The sequence below is a fragment of the Caenorhabditis remanei genome, chromosome II (assembly GCF_010183535.1).
Source record: "Caenorhabditis remanei strain PX506 chromosome II, whole genome shotgun sequence".
NCBI classification, from domain to species: domain Eukaryota; kingdom Metazoa; phylum Nematoda; class Chromadorea; order Rhabditida; family Rhabditidae; genus Caenorhabditis; species Caenorhabditis remanei.
Genome location: NC_071329.1, coordinates 7,716,720 through 7,734,834, shown reverse-complemented (window position 1 = coordinate 7,734,834; position 18,115 = coordinate 7,716,720). Strand labels below are relative to the sequence as shown.

Sequence of the window (18,115 nt, the reverse complement as noted above, 5' to 3'; positions counted from 1 at the left end):
TTGAGAGGCGGTCGGCGTTTAAATGAAATCGAAATGCGATTATGATAAAGATAAGAAAGGGTAATTAGTGAGAAAGGAGGATAGATTGGGTTGATGGATGTTTCCGTTATCCACAATCAAACGGGCGGCTTCTTTTCATTTTCTTCTCCCCAATTCCCCTTTCCCACATCATCATCATCTTTTAAGAATTCATGAGATTGTGAATTATAAATAAATCAAAAACGAAAGAAAAGACAAGAAAAAAGAGAAAGAATAAGGACAAGAATCTAGGACTAGACAGCAAATAGTTCTTGTTTTTCGAGTTCGACATGCCGAAGGAGAAACAAAGAAAGAGCAAGATTCTGTCCGATGAACTAAAAAAGAATGAGATTATCTTCTTATTCTAATCAACTTTTTATGAAAATCTTCAAGTTCTCACATCCTAAGTGCATGGGAATCTGGGTTATTTCAGTTTTAGAAAACAAGATCTTTGGAAGTTTCATTGAAAGATCTATGGTAGAAAAGAAGTACAAATGAAGGCTGTATGCAGCACGAGATTTTGAAAAGTGTGTAATTTCAGAATCTGTTCAAGACGTCATTCTGCCTCCCGTCAGGTAGTTTTACGAGCGGAAAGTTCTGCTGAATCACATGGTAAAGTCACGTGGAGCGCAGACTGTTTGATAGTTTCTTTAGTTCGGTGGGCGCGCCTGACTTCCGACTTTCAGATTAATTTGCACTCAAGGTGGTTACACAGTTTGTTATCGTTTAGAAGAACATTTGGTGCGGCAAAAAGAGAGGAAGACTGAAAGTTCAATGTTTATGATCTTATTAAAGTTGGCCGAATGATTTGAGTGGGACCATGACACCCAGCTCCAATGGGTCGGTTTAGTTCCTGATGGCATTCTACTTCCTCTAGCGATGTCTTGTAGATAATAGACCCGATCGGGAGCAAAAAGAACTAGATCTTAGTGATACCTGAAAGAAATTTGATGGTAATATATTCTTAACTTTGTTTGGCATTTTGTAGTTATCTACCCGGAATGTCAACATCCTCGAGATATCAGCTATTATGAGTTTTGATCTCTCTGACACATATGCTCTTCAAAAATTCCTCGCTATCCGCAACCATATGAACCTTTGATCTTCCCATTGGTCCGTTCTCTGAATTTCTTTTATTTCCTTCTTTATTCCATTCGAATTGCACGTTCCGATCCCAATCCAAACCCCATAGTTGTTGGTTTGTGCGGGGGGAAATTGTTACGTAGCAAGGCAATATAAATGTGAGAAAAAAGAATGTGCACCACATTAACACGATTAAATTTGAAAGCTGGGGATATGTTTTCTTGCTGGATACCTAGAAATGCATAAATAACATATTTGAAATGTTTCCTCTTCCTCCCACTTATCCCCAGTTTCCGTTTTCTAGTACAGTAGACGTAGAAGTTTTTTGCGGAAGAAGAAAAGTATTTTCATCTCCGTTGGGAGCATCGAGAGCAGTACACATCAATTGCTCCGAAGAACGGAAAGGAGAAGGAAAACACTTTTTTGGACCTTGTCTATTGAACATGAACATCTCTTCCTTTTCATATATTCCCGTCTCGAATGATGCATATAAAGAACTTATTCCAGGAATAGAAAAAGCTGAACAAGTAGAAAATAACATTGGAATTCGGAATTCTGTTTTGCAATAACTTCTCTTTATGGGTCAGTTGTAGTTAGAGAACTCTTCAGGTTTTCGGACGGTATACTTTTTAAATCCAAGTCGTCAAGTTCAAGTTCAAGTTTAATCTGACAACGGCAACCTCATCCATATATTGACCATCTCATCAACACGACGATCTATTTTTGAAAACTTCCTTATAGATTTTTGCACGTTTAACTACATTTTTAGGGGAACCGAGGCGTAATCCCTTACTTAGTTAGCTATTATCATCGTTATTCGGATGCTTGGATTGCCTAACTACCTGGTTTTGAGCTTTCATGAATAGAACTCATCTACGTATATTCTTTAGTCGTTGAGAAAAATGAAAGGTGTCTCGTCTTATTTCCAAAAGAGACGGTTCTGTGATCAGAACTTGATTACGGTATGTCCAATAACATGAATGACACACATAAATATGACTGATGGGCTTTGCAGCTAGCAATTCAACAATTATTTTTTATTGTTTCCTATGTGCCGTTTCCCGAGATAGTATAGTTATTCATATGAAATGAACAGTCTGAATTGTTAATTCTAAATAGAGTGAATTTTTCAACTCTGCCCTCAAAGGTCTCATTTGTAATTCACGTTTCGAAACTTCTTGAAACCTACTCTTCGATTCCTTATGAATCATCTTTTCTTCCTTTCCCCAACTCGATTCTAGATTCTTCATACAACTTTTGAATACCCACGTCGTCGTCTTTTTTTCCCCTACATCTTTTTCTACTTTTTCCACCAAGGATTCCATCATCATTCTTCATTCACTTCATGCTCGTAAAGAACTCAATAAAACTGTCCAACATCATCCATTCCACTTCTTTTTCCTCTGCGTATTCCCTTTTTTCAGTTTCTCATTCATTTTCTCTAAAAACTACCCATCCATTTGATTGTGCACCCTTCAAAAGACTCCGCCCATTTCCACTTTTTCGCTCATTTTCATCGCGTTTCTAGGTTCTTTTCTTGTCATCAATATATCTCGTTGACGCGTCAGAAAAACGAAATGTTCTTTGAAATTCATGAATTTTGACAATGAAAGTTTTGGTCTAGCAGCATCTCGGGACCACTCTCTCTCTCGTTTTTTTCTCGATCCGACCAAAAAGAGAAACGAAACAAAACTACATTTTTATGTAACAATCCACGACATTTTGTCCGTTCCAATAATACCAATAATAGTAACCAATTGTTGTTATTTATTAGTTACCCAATGAAATTGAACAATTCCTTTTGACGTCTTTGTTGGTTTTTGGAACTTGACTCAAAATAATAATCCGTTAGTATTTTTAGTCTTTTATTCCAAAAAGTGTCCGGAAATTGCGTGGATAATTGAAAAAGTATAGGTGAAAAGGGGGCGTGGAGTAACTAAACACCTATCTCATGATTGAAAAATAGGAGGGTTTGACGTTGTTAGGTGTTTATTGTCACGTCATCAGCTAGGGTCATTACTTATACGGGTAGGTCAGGTCTCACAAGCTTCAGAAGCTTACAATTTGGATCTGTTTTGTTTTGAGAATTATCTTTTTTGTTCATCAATTTCCAGAAATGTTAGAGTGCGTCTGAACAAATTCAGATCAAAACATCTCCATGAATGCTTTACTCTAACTGTAAGATACTGTAGGTTGCAAATCTTCGTTTGTGGCTGACCAGCCGTTTCCGATAAGTTGTTTCCAGAGTGATCTCGCACAGAAGATCTTTATTTCTAAACATCCTAAATCTTCCTTATCATGTTTCTGCATAACAGCTACAGTATTACTTCGCTTCTCCACGCCTCCTCGAGCCCCTCTTTCTCCCCACTTACTCCTAATTCAATTATAGGTTTGATCACAGTTTCTGTTCCAAGAATTCATTATCCAAATATCCGGTCCCGCTCCAGATTATCTCACAACAACCTGGAAACATGCCTTAGTCTTGAATCTATGACCCTTCTAATCCCCTTTCTGCTAATCCTTTTATGATTTTTCATGCTATTTAAGGAGAGTCTTATGCAAGATTATGCAGCATATTTAGTAAGGAGCGGACAGTAAAAAGTTGTCTGCATGGCGGACTAGAAATTCTAGTATTACCAAGAAGTCGTTCTGAAACCAGTCAATTTTACATTTTCAGAAATTAACATACAAGAGTAAATGTTCTTATTAAAAAAAGATAAATTTGAGGTCTTTTTTCGAATTACTTAATGGAGAGGTTTCGAGTTAGTCAATGATTGAGCAACAACAACTTTCCTCGAGCCGTTGCAAAGAATCCAGTTATCTTGAAAGAATGTTGGACGTAATATATACACTTTGTCGTAGTTTGTATTCTTTTTCTTGCAATGTTCGAACTCTGAACACGAAAGGTTAAGGTTCAAAACGTTGATTGATTTGTCCGTAGAGAGGTGACAACATGTACCACCAAACGAAATTTTGAACAATTGCCTCGTTTTTCACTTTCTTCCCCAAATGCAATGTTGTTCCATTTTTCTTTTTGTGTCGAATCAAATTGCCCTCTAAGGTTTCAAAGGTTCCCAAAAAACGTAGAAGACGTCGAGCTAAAAAGAGTTTCGTGTTTTATTTTAAGAGGGGTCAAATCCCAAAATAGTTGCCGTGTTTTTTAATTTCGTGGGCGAAGAGGAAATAGGCGAATCATCAAGAAGCAACAAAAATAAGAAGCTTTCAGACAACTTCCTTTAGAAAGAAATTACTATTTTTGAAACTCGATCCTTCTAATTTCCCCCAAGAGCGAACATTTGTTCGGATTCCATTTTTTCATTTCAAGCATCAGATATCAAATCTAATCTTTTTCGAGAACTTTCTTTCATAAAATCGAACAAAATTTTGATCGAAATAAGTTATTCTGACTTTCTCTTTTGTTATATTCTAGACATAATAAAAAATGGAAGAATGATGTATCTTCTTATCCATTCTTGGAGTTTTTTGTGTGCCCGAATGTGGATGAATGGAAAAAGGATATGGGACTTTTTTAATCAACGAAAAAATGAAAGAAGAATGATAGTTCTGTTCTTGGGAATGGTTTTAATATGATTTGAATTTCAAGTATTTTGATTTGTTTTGTTCGGAAATTTTGAAAATGGTAGATCGGCTAATCAAAGATCACTAAGAATATAGAGATATCTTAAGAAATGTATCACTGAATAAGTTTCCTTTTTTCTAACGAAAATAGTTTTAAAGTAGCATGATACTACTGTCCTTCTTCAATCGCGGTAATTGTCGCGGACTATCTCCTGATACCTTAAAAGTTAGGCCGTCGCCCTTTATCACTTTTCGTCATTTCAAAAGTATATTTTTAGACCAAAACAGGCCCATTTAACGGGTGCCCGTCTAAGTGATTTATTGCTGGTCAGTATTTCACTTTTTGCGTGACCACATACCAAGTTTTCGAAAGGAATTCGAAGAGCCATCTTTTTGGAATTCGAATTCGTTGGGGTTTTTCAATTGAGTCATGTGAACATTATGCAAAGTTAAATTTTTCTGAATATATCTGCCTTTGAGCTACTGCAAATATGGGCACACAGTGCACCTCCAGAGGTGCATTGTTTTATATCGTTTTCTTTTTTTTGCTTCGTCACCCTATTCATGATTGAATCTCGGCCAAATACCAAATCAGATACAATATGTCTTTCTCATATTTTCCATTTCCTCCATTAAGCCAAGATTACTTTATGTCACACCCCCTATTCAATCACCTCGCTAACACATTCTTCGGTTGCAATACACGAAAAAAAAGAAATCCTAATCTCCTTTTCCTCATAAATCCCAACCCAAATTCGCCTATATTCAATATGGAATTGGTTAGTATTTTGCATGCATTTCTGAACATTTTTTGTCTTTTCCAATTGTTCCTTTCGTCTTCTCCACCCATTCATTTTCTTCCTTCCTCCTTTCTGCTTATTCCGTTCGGATCTTCACTGTTGTATGATCATTTGACACGTCATACTCCTTAACATGTTTTGACCGTTTAGGCAGAATAGGAAGGTCATGTGAATAAGTTTTCGAAAACTTCAATGGGCGATAGTTCTTAGAGTATGGATATGGCTCAGAATCGAGTAGTCTGAAAGGAATTCTAATATTGAGTGTCTGCCAAAAAATATGTTGAATTATTACTTGTTTTTTTCAGCAGTATATAACGGAATGCGCCACAAGTATTAAAAAATATATCGAAGATCGATAGAAATCCCCCAACCCCAAAAATATTCCTAAAGAATTGAACCTCTCTCTCTCTCTCTATCCCATAATAATCTTTGTTTTCAGTCAGTGTTCATTGTATTTGACAAGGAAGTGAGGCACTCTAACAGAGCCCTGCAGAGAAAAAACTTTGCCCTGTCATTGTCTGAATATGACAGGGAAAATATAAAACAACATAAAAAGTAGACTAATATTATATGTCTAACTTTTCTTCTCTTCTAGATCATAAAGCTCATCGGAGTTTGCCAATTAGCGTGGGAGACTTTTGATCTGATCGTTCCAGGCTGGGAGGAAGCCCAGCTGTATCTGGTTATCAGAATGTGATCTTTAGATCTTTTGAGTGGAACTTTGATGGATCATCCCTTCCATGTAACCCATCAACTGACTTTTTGATGTCTTCTTCCTCTTTTTGTTCTACTATAGCCTCCTGATGGCTCTCCAACATTTCGACTGACGTCAAAAGACCTCCCACCCACATTTCCGATCGTCTCCGAAGATATTCAGAATTTAAAAGTTCAAGTGCCTTCTTCATTGGACCTCCTCTTCTTTCCTTCTTTTTCTCCCACTTGGTACCCCATATCGGATGTCCAATCAGTCCGGTATAATGTTCATTACATCTCATGTTTCACAACTTATTATAAAAGCGCCGCTTTCCCTTTTTGGCAAAAAAACGTCTCTCTGTATTTTTGATTCCTTATGGAGTTATTCAGGTCATGTAAAAGTGTATTTTAACACATTTTTTCCTTATTCACGAGCGTCGAGAAACTATTTTTTACAAATCTCAGTTTACCGTTGGTCGAACAGCGTTTTTCCCCTTTTTTTGCATTTTTCGACATGCGCATGTAGAAAAACTGTCAAAAAATGGGGGAGAAATGTAGAAAAATGGGAGAAAAATATGTGAAAAAATACATATTTTACCGTTCGTGAATAAGGTAAAACATGTATTAAAATACATTTTTACATGACCTGAATAACCCCATTATAAATTTTGCATTAGTTTTTAGTTTTTTAAAGAATAACAACACGTCTATAATCCCAATGATCCGATATAGAAAACGGATGATTTGGGTGCACTTATCCCACTCATAAAATGTGGAAAATTGTTGTCTTCCGTAGTGTTTTCACCGGTTTCTTCGGTGAGGTTCCTCCTCCACTTATTCGTCGGGAAAGGAAGATGTGCCGAGCACTTTATTCTTGGAAAAACGACAAAATGTTCTCAGAAAGTTTCTTGCATTATTGATAAACCTCATTTTTCAGTTTCATCCCACGCTCATCTCATTTTGCATGTGATTTCAGAAGTATCAGTTCTGCAGAAACTCATCTCTGTTCGGATCTAGATTGAAGATGAAATCTGAAAGGCTTACTTTAATTCTACAGTTAGATTTGTAAATATATATAATAGTCTAGAAATTCAGTCAAACCCTCGAGGCTGAAACTAATTATCGTTCTTTTCTGAAACGCTGCAATATCGAAAACGTAGGAGACTCTTTAACAGCTGATTCTCCTTCCTTAATGACATATGCATTGCTCTTGACATTTAAAAGTCTACATAAAACTTAGAAACCGATAATCAGTTTATCTTGTTTTGACATTCCCTTCAAAACCTACAATGCGTCAAAGCTCGACCAAACAGGATTGCCATTTACTTCCTAGAACCGCCTCCTTACTTATTTGACCGTCCTCCTTCTCCATGAATTTTAAGTTTTTGGCCAGACATTCTTCCCGAATGAAATACGTATTTATATTCTGGAAATGAATAGGAATCATATTCCTCTTTAATTATTCATACCTCTATTATTTTTGGTTTTTTTTGTCTTTTCTCCTTCTGCTTCTGATTTTTTCTGTTTGGAATGACTAGAACACATATTGCAAAAGAAAGTAATTTGATAGAATGCAGCGTTCTTTTCTCTTTGTTTTGTTGCTAAGTTTTTAGAAAAGTATATAGCTGGTCTCTGAATTTCTGGCAGATAAGATTTGATACAGTCTCAGATTTGTACCCGTCGAGTTTCAAAAACCAACCGTCGAGGCATAACTACATTACTCTCTGGAAATTATATGTCTACCAAATCTAAATATACAAAAATCGTTCTATTTTCACCCCAATTCGTTTTCTCACAGATTCGCTTACCCTCTTCGCTTCCAGTTACGTCATCTGAATAGGCTCCGCCCCCTTATTGTTCTTTGTCTCTCCTCCTTCTCTCTCTTAAAAGGAGCACCTGCCTTCTAACTTTTCATTCTATATTAAAGTTTTCCAGACGACAAACGACATGAACGCCTTCACCTCATCCTCTCTTAAAACCTTCCTCTTCTCGATTCTCTTTGCCACGTTGCTTGTTCTCACCGCGGGACAGACACCATCTTCTGGTGAAGACGTTGAGCAGATTGAGCAGCAGAAAGGGTTTGAAACTCAAGATGAGTACATTACAGTAAGTTGAAACTTGCCAAGAAGAATGTTTTTTATGGATTTCATTTCAGCCAGAGATCGTCGAGCAGACCAATAACTTCTGGCCCCCAGTGCATCTTCGTGGACTACGGTAAGTACTTTTTCGTTTTGGATTCTGAAATCATTTGTTGACTCTACTAATGACCCTAAATATCTTAAGATCAAGAAATCAGATCTAATTTTCAGATCATCAAACGGAAAGCCAACATTCATCAGATTTGGAAAGAGAGCCTCCCCGTCATTCATCCGTTTCGGAAGAAAATAATCGTCCTCCAATTACCATCTCAATTTTTGTCTGTAGTTTGATTCTCTCCTCACCCATCTTCTCATTTTTCAACACCACCATCCGCCATCATCACCACGTCACGTCTCAAAACTTGCACCCAATTTCATCTCATTTTGAAATAACTCTCTCAACAACTTATTCTCTCATGTCATTTTTCTATTCTCTTGTATTGATAAATGGACTGATTGTTATCCGAAATTAATTCGACAACTTTTTGTTTTTTTTTTCATCAAAAATTCAATTTGCGACAGACGAGAGAAATCAATCCCGGAAAAACCACGTAGACCCTTGGATCTACGTAATAGCATAATTTGTGCCCAGAGTTCACAACATTTCTTTATTATTGCAGGTGTTTTTGTCAAACAATTGTGGAAGAAATGAGTAGTTTATGACACATGTTGGACACCTGGAAAGCTGAAAAAGCATGGTTTTCAGATTAATTTTTAGTTTTTTTGTTCAGATTTTGCATCTTCTTATCTAAAAATGTTAAGACAGATGGAATTATAGAAGATAAAATTTAGTATCCTAGAAATTGGGATTTAGGATTGGTTGAACATTGAGACCGATGGTCTTTTGATCGGACTGAAACATCGCACAATTCGAATATCAGATTGAATATATGGAATGAGCTCAAGATCTACATTTAGTTGATTATATAAGGTGAATATATGACTGGCTAGTAGTGAATCCAGCCATGATAGCTTGAAAAAAGATGTAGTGTATTAAATTGACCCTTGAAGGTTTCACTATAATTAAAAATGGCTTGAAATTTCAATAACAAGGTTTCTGAATTTCCGAGATTTTTAGTCATGAAGTTTAGAATGTCACTGAATCCTTCCTGAAATAAATCTTCAAAACTTCCGTGATTGATAAATATCCACCTGCCAAAGCCCTGGAAGAATGAATACGTTTTCTATCCACCTGTATGTCTGAATTCCATCGTGAATTTTAAATAGCAAATTTCAAGATCTCACAGTAAAGAGGGTTGAATCTTCATTTAATTGAAAACCTTTATAAACAATCAACTCAACGACGGATACCCTTGTGACACTGGTATTGCGAATCTTCTCAACGGTTGTGACTTGGACGGTTGTGGAGGTTTTCTGATGGTTGACCTCCTCCCATTAAATGATATTTCACTTCCAGATCTTCCTTGTTCTGGTAAATGATTAAACGACTCTGCGAGTAGAGAGAACGATCCTTGAATTCCAGTTTTGTACTTCTGGAGGGCTCTATCAGATCCAGAAGTCTTGATCATTGAATCGAGTTCTGGTGGTGGTGAGTCAGCTGTTGTATGCGATCTAAATAAAGATGATGACGTAGTTGGAGGTGTACAGTGATCTGATATTTACAAATGGTGAAGTCTAACTCACCCAGTTCGTCTGTTAAATCGAGTATGTGAGGAGTCTGTCAGGATGCTCAATTGGCGATCATCCCCATCTGGTTTCTGAAAAATATTCTCTTGATTGCTGAAAGATTTTTAACTGAAATCAACTAATCAATAAAACTTTTAAAACTGGTTTAATCTGCCTATTTCTGTTTTTTTTCTTTGAAAATAAACATGTTGATTGCCATAATTTTTATTTTTATTGACTACTTCTCCGAAACTTTTTGATTCTTGATACTTCCTATCTTATTTCGTAGAACATTCCACGAAACTTTTCAACCGAAACCCTCTACCACTGTCCTTCTAATTCAATCATACCGAAGCAACGAAACATATCCTCACCCATTCCACTCGATCAATTTTTATGACCACCCTACAACTACATCATTTATCTTCCTTGTTGATTTTCAATACTACACTACATTCTGACTTTTGATCCCTTTCCCACCCACAACCCATCGGTACAACACACAAAAAGTTGCGCTGTACTTTCAATGATTTCACTATGAATTCTTTGAACGATTCAAAACCATCGAGATATTCTAAACTACGACATCGCACCAGATTCTTCATTCTTTTCTTATGTCTTCTATGTCTCGCAATATCTCAATCGAACACTTTGACACTGAATTTCACTATCATTTGTATGTCAACAAGTCACAATGTGACCTCCCCTTATTCAATGAGTGTACTGGATCTGATGTTGACAAGGATACTCCAGAAGACATATATCTACACAGCTTCTGAATCCAATTCATTATTTTCTGCAGTCGCAATCGGAGCGATGACTGCAGTTTATCCATTTATGTACATTATTCAGGTAAGAACCAACTAAAATTGTTTTCTTAATTGAGGGTCTAATCAAGTTTCGAAATTTTCCAGAAGCTTGAGAAATCTGACACTGCTACTCCAGTGCCCTTTGAAATAAGTAATTTTTGGAAGTGAACTACCTCCCAGCTGTTTTAGTCATAATCCCAAACACATCTGTATACGTTCTTTGTAGTGGAGGGATTTGTAGGAGATTTTGAAAATGTTAAGTATATGAGATGAGATTATGACTCGGATGCAAAGAAATTCTCGAAACGAATCACGATTTTTGCATGTGACTTTCGGAGATTTTTCGTAAAACAATAAAATGTGTTAAAACTGTGGAGAACTTCAAGACAAGAAGTTAAAAATAAAAGGTTTCAAATTTTAGAAAAAAGGATCACGATCCGTGGTAACTCTAGTCGGATTTTTCTCGGCAGCCACGACGGCTTTGATTCCGTGGATGGCATACTTGGGATTCTATCCGTTACTTGCTATGAGATTCTTACAAGGAATGGGATTATCAACAGGATTTACACTGATTGGAATCGTGACAAGGCAATGGTCAATGCAAGCTCAAGGAGCATTTTTCTTCGCTTGTCTCTCCTGCTTTTTCCAGGTGAGAGTTTGAATATTTCACAAAATTCCAGACTTGCCGAATCTCGGCCCGGTCGGCCCGGAGTATGAAATTTGCACAACTTTTTCACAAATTTTTTTCGAAAATTTTTGAAATTTTTATAAAAAATAGTCCGAAATCCTATATTCGTACATACGCTTGAGTTTTTATCGATAGTCGAAAACATAGTAGAAAATTCGAATTTTTTGTTTAAAAAATTCAAACTTTCACATTTTTGAACTTTGGGACCGGGCCGGGCGGTGAAAAATCTCAAATCGGCCCGGCCCGGCCCGGCCCTGACCTGCCCGTTGCAAATTTGTAAAATTCTGAAATCTGTTGTTCAGATAGGTCCAATATTCACAATGCCAGTCGCCGGAGCATTTTGCACTTCTTCTGTCGGATGGCCTGCTGTCTACTATGTTCACTCACTGGTCACTGTTCTCATCTTTTCGATGTTTTTTGCTTTCTACAGGTACTCAAGACAATGGAAGATTCAGTCGAAATCAATATATGTGTACCTCAAATTCCAGAGAAAATCCAGTATCCCACAAGTTTGTCACTGAACTAGAACTCTCGAAAATTCAACGTGGCAAAGGAGAGACAAAACGACAACCCGTCCCACTGTCTGAGATTCTGAGAGATCCTGTAGTCCTGAGTATCTGGACAACTGCTCTGGCTAACTTTATGGGAATTCAATTAACCATGCAATTCTCCCCGACATATCTACACAAAATCCTCGGATTTTCTGTGGAAGACACTGGTCCATTCAGTGCTCTCCCACAAGTTATCACTGCGTTTGTGAAGGTTTCTGCTGGATATTCAGCAGATAAATTGGGATGTTGCACTCCAAATATTTCAGTGAGGATATTCAACAGTCTAGCGTTGGGAGGAATGAGTCTAACATTCTTGGGACTCGCATTGATACCCACGAGCCAACCTTATTTCGGTTTATGGATGTTGGTAGCGTCGTGTGCTATTATTGGATTCAATTGTGGTGGATTCTTCAGATGTTCAGCGATTTATGCAGCGTGAGAAATTCTTTTTTGTCAACAAATGTCTCTACTTTTCAGCCAGCACAACCATTTCGTAATGGGGATGAACTCATTTCTCAATTGTCTCGCTGCCCTATTAGCTCCAGTCATAGTCAATTTCTTTGTGAAATATGACACTTGGGATGAGTGGTATTGGGTTTGGATGAGCCATTTTGTGATTTTGTTCGCATCGAATTTGGTATTCATGTACTTTGCGAATGGAACACCAGCTAAATGGACGAAACAAAATGAGAACTATGAGAAAATAGAACGATCTGACATTGGGTCGATATCAGGTGATGACGTCATTGTAATAAAATTTTAATTTATTTTTCTATTTTTATTTTTGAAAAAAAATCTCACTTTTTGTGCGTTAAAAGTCGCTCGAATCTTGTACCGATTGAAAGTTCTCTCATCTCGTTTTGCCATATAGACGATAATCGAAAAAAGTGCAGCCAGCTCGGTAAACAAAAAACTTGCCTGAAATATATTTTTATAAAGATTTCAGATCTTCAAAAACTGACCTTCAAACACCAGAATGAGAATCCATAAGACATATAGAAGAGGGGTTCGTCCATTTCACTTGCTGCGTGGATTTTGTTTCCGACTTCTTTGGAAACTGCTGACATGTAAACAATGATACATGAGAAATTGGCTATACCTAAAAAAGGAAACCGATCGTTCTTCGATTTTCTAGAAAAACAAACCTGAATTGATGTGCAGTAGAGATGAGACTAGCAACGATGCGTATGGATTTTTCAGACAATAACAAATAATAGCCATCATCAATCCGAATCCATCCAAAATCATTCCAACTAACATAAATAGGAATGCACGACGAACGGATTCTGAAATATAATTTTTTGTTGTTGTTTTGACTCCCAAAACAAGAATGATCACGTTGAACAGAAGTTGTTGTATCACTGGGATCCTCATCTGTCAAATAGTAAACTGTTGAGCAGTGAAACGGAGTGATAGCTGAACAAGTGTTCTTTTTTCATTATTTTTTAGAGTTTTGACTCACGATCCGCCCAACAAAACAGCCATGGTCCGATAGTGGCATTTTTAAAATAAACTGGCGCAGTGGCTGTCGAAGTGTCATCAAAGTTGAGTGTCTGATTCGGGAAAACGAAATACTTGAGCACTTCAGATGTGTAGAGCCAATGATTGGTGGATGAGCCTAAAAATAGAGAGAAAAGGTGATGTCATTTCCGGTAGTTTTTTGAACGGCTAAGAAGATACAGTTTCAGAATAAAAACTAGATTCTAGTTGCTCGATTTTCGAATTTTGACCCCAAGGGTACGTGACTTGAGAAGTTTCAATCGAAACTCAAAGACTCAGAGCTCAATTGAATAAAGTTGTTTTAGCTCAGAAAACATTATAGAACCTAACTTCCGGGAAGTTTTTTAAGGAAAGAGTGGAGAACTTTGATCAGAAAAAGTTAAAAAGAGTGGATTATATTAACCGGAACTAGTATTGGACGGAAGCCAATAACTCATTTCTATAATTTAAAAAGGTTTGACCAGTAAGCTGAAAGGCTGAAAATTTTGCTCAGTTTATTCTCAGTTTATTATCTTTAAGAGATTCGAATTGAATAACCGAGTTTCAGACTCATCAACTTTCTTTTCAGAGTTTTATCATCCCTTCCGAAATTTCTGAATTTTTCTGCCCCTCACAAGATAATTCTCTTTTTTGAACTTGAACTTCTTGTTGCAAGAAAAATTTAATCAAAAATTCCATTTTCAGATCGAAACTGCACTTTTCATATTTTCAGTCTCTTTGATTTTCTCTATTTCATTTTTCATTTGCCATCTCATTCCGTGAGAGAAAAATCAAATTACGTCACTACCTGAAAACTCACAAAGTGTATTACATCCGCATGCAATCGCCGAGCAAATCAACGCAAATTTCGTCAACCGATCACGATTAACTCGTCGAATTTTGATAAGTTTATGTTGACTGACAGGTATTACCATCATTTTGAATGTAATTGGAGTGGACTGGGGAGCTAATAAAAAATTCAGAAGTTGTAGAAGACGTGGCAGTACTAGATCAAGAAGAGAAGTGACTTCTTCTTCTCCTTCTCCACCTTAAGAATGCTCCGTGCAAACTCAATTTCGGAGACGTCGTTGTCGTCGTGAAGAAGCTGTGAAAAGAAAAGAAAAGAAAAAAAGTTCCATAAATATCCCTCTTTTATCGGTTGGGGCACTCAAAACGTACACATACATGTTGTCTCATAAATATCATTCCTTCTAGTAAGGAAAACGACAAAATGAGTAAGCGTTGATTGGAAATGAATGGAATTAAATAACAGATAAGAGACAATATATTATGAGGACTTGTTTGGGAGGGGGGAGGATTGTGATGATCAAATAAATTATTTTGGTTTTACAGTAGACTTGATGGGTAGTAGTTGATGGGGGATGATGAGGAGGTGATAGTGGGTGAAAGATTATTATTTGACAGATGAAAAAAGACCTAGTGAATGAGTATTTATGGCAGGTTGGCTTACTTTGGAAATTTATAAAAATTTGGAGTTTCAGAGGTTCGGGAAATGCTCAATAAATGCAGTGAAACGAGATCAAATCAATTGATTCAATTGAAATTTTCTCGCGGATTTTGGCTTCAGTTATAAAACATTTCAGGTCATCAGAAAGAGTAGAGAATTGGCATTTTCACACAATAAATTGGTTGAATTTCAGTTGAATTTTAGCCCGTTAGTAACTGGGAGAAAGATGGATGAGAGACAATCAAAAAGTTGAAAATTGGGAGAATTAATTTGAGTGTGAAAGAGGTTTGTGGGCGGCGCAGACTTTTACAATCGGAAAGAGGAAAAAGAGACATTCGGAGATCAAAAACGGGGCGAGGAAAGGATGAGGAGCACAAAAAATGATAAGGTTCTGGAACACTTTTTGTGGATTACCCATACAATAAATTGAGAGAATGATTCAGACTTAGATTCTATTTTATACGGGGGAAGAGGTACCACAAGTGGGACGGATCTAGGTTGATGCAGATGTTGGGAGAAGATCGAACACAATCTTTCGTGGTCCATCAATCACTGATCGCACTGGGAATTTGGCGAGGAACTCGGTAAGGAATTCACCTGAAAAAAAGAGAAAATCAATATTAAAAACTTGAGAGAATTTTAGTCGAAACTTACCACATTCGTCATTGCATCTGATCAAGAAGTTCTGTGTTGGGAACGGCTTCTCTGTGATAGCTCTGCTGACAAATGCTTCTGGAATCGATCCGGTTGGAGAGATGCTTCCGCTCTGAAAATAATAAATTAATTTTCCAAAAAATTTCTTTCAAAGATTTAAACTTACGGTATGTGAGTTTCGCTCATGATTCTGATTTCCAATCGCATTCTCCTCCTTAATTTCCTTCTTGGCCGAGTCATTCTTGAATGTCAGATTCAATGCAGCAGCTGATGAATCTCCATCGAATTGATTTTGATTCTGAACAACCATTTGAAGAGCTGCTTCTGTCGTGAACTTTAATGCGACGTCCTCATCCTCATCCGTCTTCATTTTTGCCTCAGACATCTTCTCGTGTCTCTCCTGATGCACTTCCATATTCTTTGGATCACGACACTTGTAGCTGCATTCTGTGCAATCCAAGAATGGGCTCAAATCTTTTTCTTCGCTGTTAGCATGAACTCGGTTGGCAGCTTGGTTCAGCATCGATAGAACTTGAGTCAAGTCTGGAGTTCCATTGGATCCTGCTCCAGCGACATTTCCCATGTGATCTTGAAGCACATGCAATCCCATCATGGCTGGAGAAACTCTCTTCTCACAATACTGACACTTGTCCTCGTTCATCGAGGCAGAGTTCGGAGTAGATGAGCTGTTGTTGGCTCCATTTGGCGTGGATGGGACGGACGTCTTATTCTGATTGTTACGTGGAGTTGATAGTGGCAACACTCCATGAACATCCTGTCGATGCTGACGAAGTTGATTTCTTGTCTTGAACATCGTCCGGCAGGTGTCACATCTGAATGTCAGCTCTCCTTCTCGCTCCTTGATGCTAGTGTCAATGTTGGCAATGACTGTCTTGTTCTCATCAATAACGATTCCGTGCATTTTCAGCATGTGAGTTCTGAGGAAATACTTGTTACACACTTCCTTGTTGCAGATGTCACAATAGTTCTTTCCATTTGATGAGTATTGTCTCTTGACTCCGCTTCCTTTGTTTGGCTGAAAATGATCGAAACGTTGGAATACCATTTTGTAACAGTCTAAAAACTTACTGTAGAGAGTGCAGACAGCGAATCAAAGTCTTGCATTCCAGCGAACTGCGAGTGAAGCTGAGAAGGGAACATTATTGGAAGTCCCATTGATTGTGGGAAGAGATGCTGAAGCATCATATCCTGGTTATCCTTCATCTGCTTCTGACTCTGCTGTTGAAGTGAATTCGGAAAACCCATTTGTGCCAAAAGTGATTGCATGAGTGCACTTGATGTCGGTGTCACTGGAGTCTCCTCTCCTGTCTTCTGTTTCTTTGCAGATGGTTGCGTCGAGATATCATCGTCATCTACAGACGACTGCTGTGCCACGTGTCCATTCACAATCACTGATGAGCCTGCCGAGTCGACTGAAGACGTCGTGCTGGCAGCACTGCATCCAGTTGAAGTGGAAGTTGTTGGGAGTACCATAGAAGCGAGGGTTGAGTTCAGGGAGACAGCTGGTGGAGGGCTGGGGGACGAGTCACGTTGGTCTTCAGTGTCGTTCTCGTTCTGAAAGAAAACGTTGATAGATGATGCACTATGTAAAAGGTGAGACTTTTAATCTACTAAAAATGTTTTTGATGTGTTCTCGCTTTTTGAGCATCCAAAATATTTCTCGAAACGGATTAACCCCATGTACGACACAACTTCTCAATCTGGGTACTCTAATACTATCTAATCTGGAATTAAGCGAACTTACCATTTTGTTATTTTGAGCGATTTGTGCGGCAAACTTTGCCAAGTCTCCATTTCCATTCAGAAACTCCATAATAGCTGCCGGATTCTGAATAATATCTGACAGCTCCGCCTTGGGTTTCGTTGGCGACGTCGCCTCTGTCTGCATATTCTGTTGCTGCTGTTGAAGAAGCATTGACATCCACTGGTTTCCAGCGAGCCCAGATTGAATCAGCTGATTCTGAAGGAACTGCTCCTTCTCATCAGCATCCGCCAGAATTGATGACGACGACGGTGCTCCGGATGAAGACGTCGGACTAGCGGATCCACCAGAGTTGGTCATCTTCATGACGTTGAACTGGTTGCTTGACTGAAAAATTGAAGACGTTGGAATGGGAAAATTCATGGAAAAGGATAAGATAGTTTGGAGAAAACATGGAAATTCGCTGCACTTGAATTAGGAGATAAAAGATCGAGAGAGAGCTTAGAAGGTGTCATTTGAATAAAATGTATTAAAAATATTTAAAAAGAAGTAAAGTGGTTTTCATCACGGATTATGTCTTCGACGACAAAAAAAAGAACTCGGATTTCTCTTTTTTTCCCGATTTCACATGACTTTTTGCTGCGAAATATATTCCCACACCCCTCCGAAAAGATTCCAAAATTAGATGAAAATGTTGCCAAAAAATCTCAAAATTCTCAATTCTCAGGATTGTTGATCAAAAATTCGAAAAAACAAGTGTTTGCACTCTGTTTTCTTAATTTTCAATATTCAATTTCGACAAAACG

The 18,115-nt window shown here is 37.7% G+C and overlaps 4 protein-coding genes across 4 annotated transcripts; 2 read left to right on the top strand and 2 right to left on the bottom strand.

The window, feature by feature from the left end:
• Positions 1 to 8,120: 8,120 nt before the first annotated feature.
• GCK72_005166 (uncharacterized protein) lies at positions 8,121 to 8,561 on the top strand (the record flags this gene model as incomplete). Its single annotated transcript, XM_003117039.2, has 3 exons — positions 8,121 to 8,279; positions 8,329 to 8,387; positions 8,483 to 8,561. 3 exons carry the CDS (start codon positions 8,121 to 8,123, stop codon positions 8,559 to 8,561), a joined length of 297 nt encoding a protein of 98 aa, XP_003117087.1.
• A 1,042-nt stretch (positions 8,562 to 9,603) lies between these two features.
• Positions 9,604 to 14,402, bottom strand: GCK72_005164 (uncharacterized protein; the record flags this gene model as incomplete). Its single annotated transcript, XM_003116806.2, has 8 exons — positions 9,604 to 9,883; positions 9,956 to 10,029; positions 12,787 to 12,903; positions 12,948 to 13,084; positions 13,131 to 13,271; positions 13,324 to 13,401; positions 13,448 to 13,603; positions 14,285 to 14,402. The coding sequence occupies 8 exons, from the start codon at positions 14,400 to 14,402 to the stop codon at positions 9,604 to 9,606; spliced, it is 1,101 nt and encodes a 366-aa protein (XP_003116854.2).
• On the top strand, positions 10,652 to 12,748 carry GCK72_005165 (uncharacterized protein; the record flags this gene model as incomplete). Its single annotated transcript, XM_003117163.2, has 5 exons — positions 10,652 to 10,789; positions 11,168 to 11,395; positions 11,737 to 11,864; positions 11,923 to 12,420; positions 12,463 to 12,748. 5 exons carry the CDS (start codon positions 10,652 to 10,654, stop codon positions 12,746 to 12,748), a joined length of 1,278 nt encoding a protein of 425 aa, XP_003117211.2.
• A 1,023-nt stretch (positions 14,403 to 15,425) lies between the features above and the next one.
• On the bottom strand, positions 15,426 to 17,675 carry GCK72_005163 (uncharacterized protein; the record flags this gene model as incomplete). The annotated part of the gene is made up of 5 exons (XM_003117055.2): positions 15,426 to 15,529; positions 15,587 to 15,698; positions 15,753 to 16,622; positions 16,676 to 17,161; positions 17,352 to 17,675. 5 exons carry the CDS (start codon positions 17,673 to 17,675, stop codon positions 15,426 to 15,428), a joined length of 1,896 nt encoding a protein of 631 aa, XP_003117103.2.
• Positions 17,676 to 18,115: the final 440 nt, after the last annotated feature.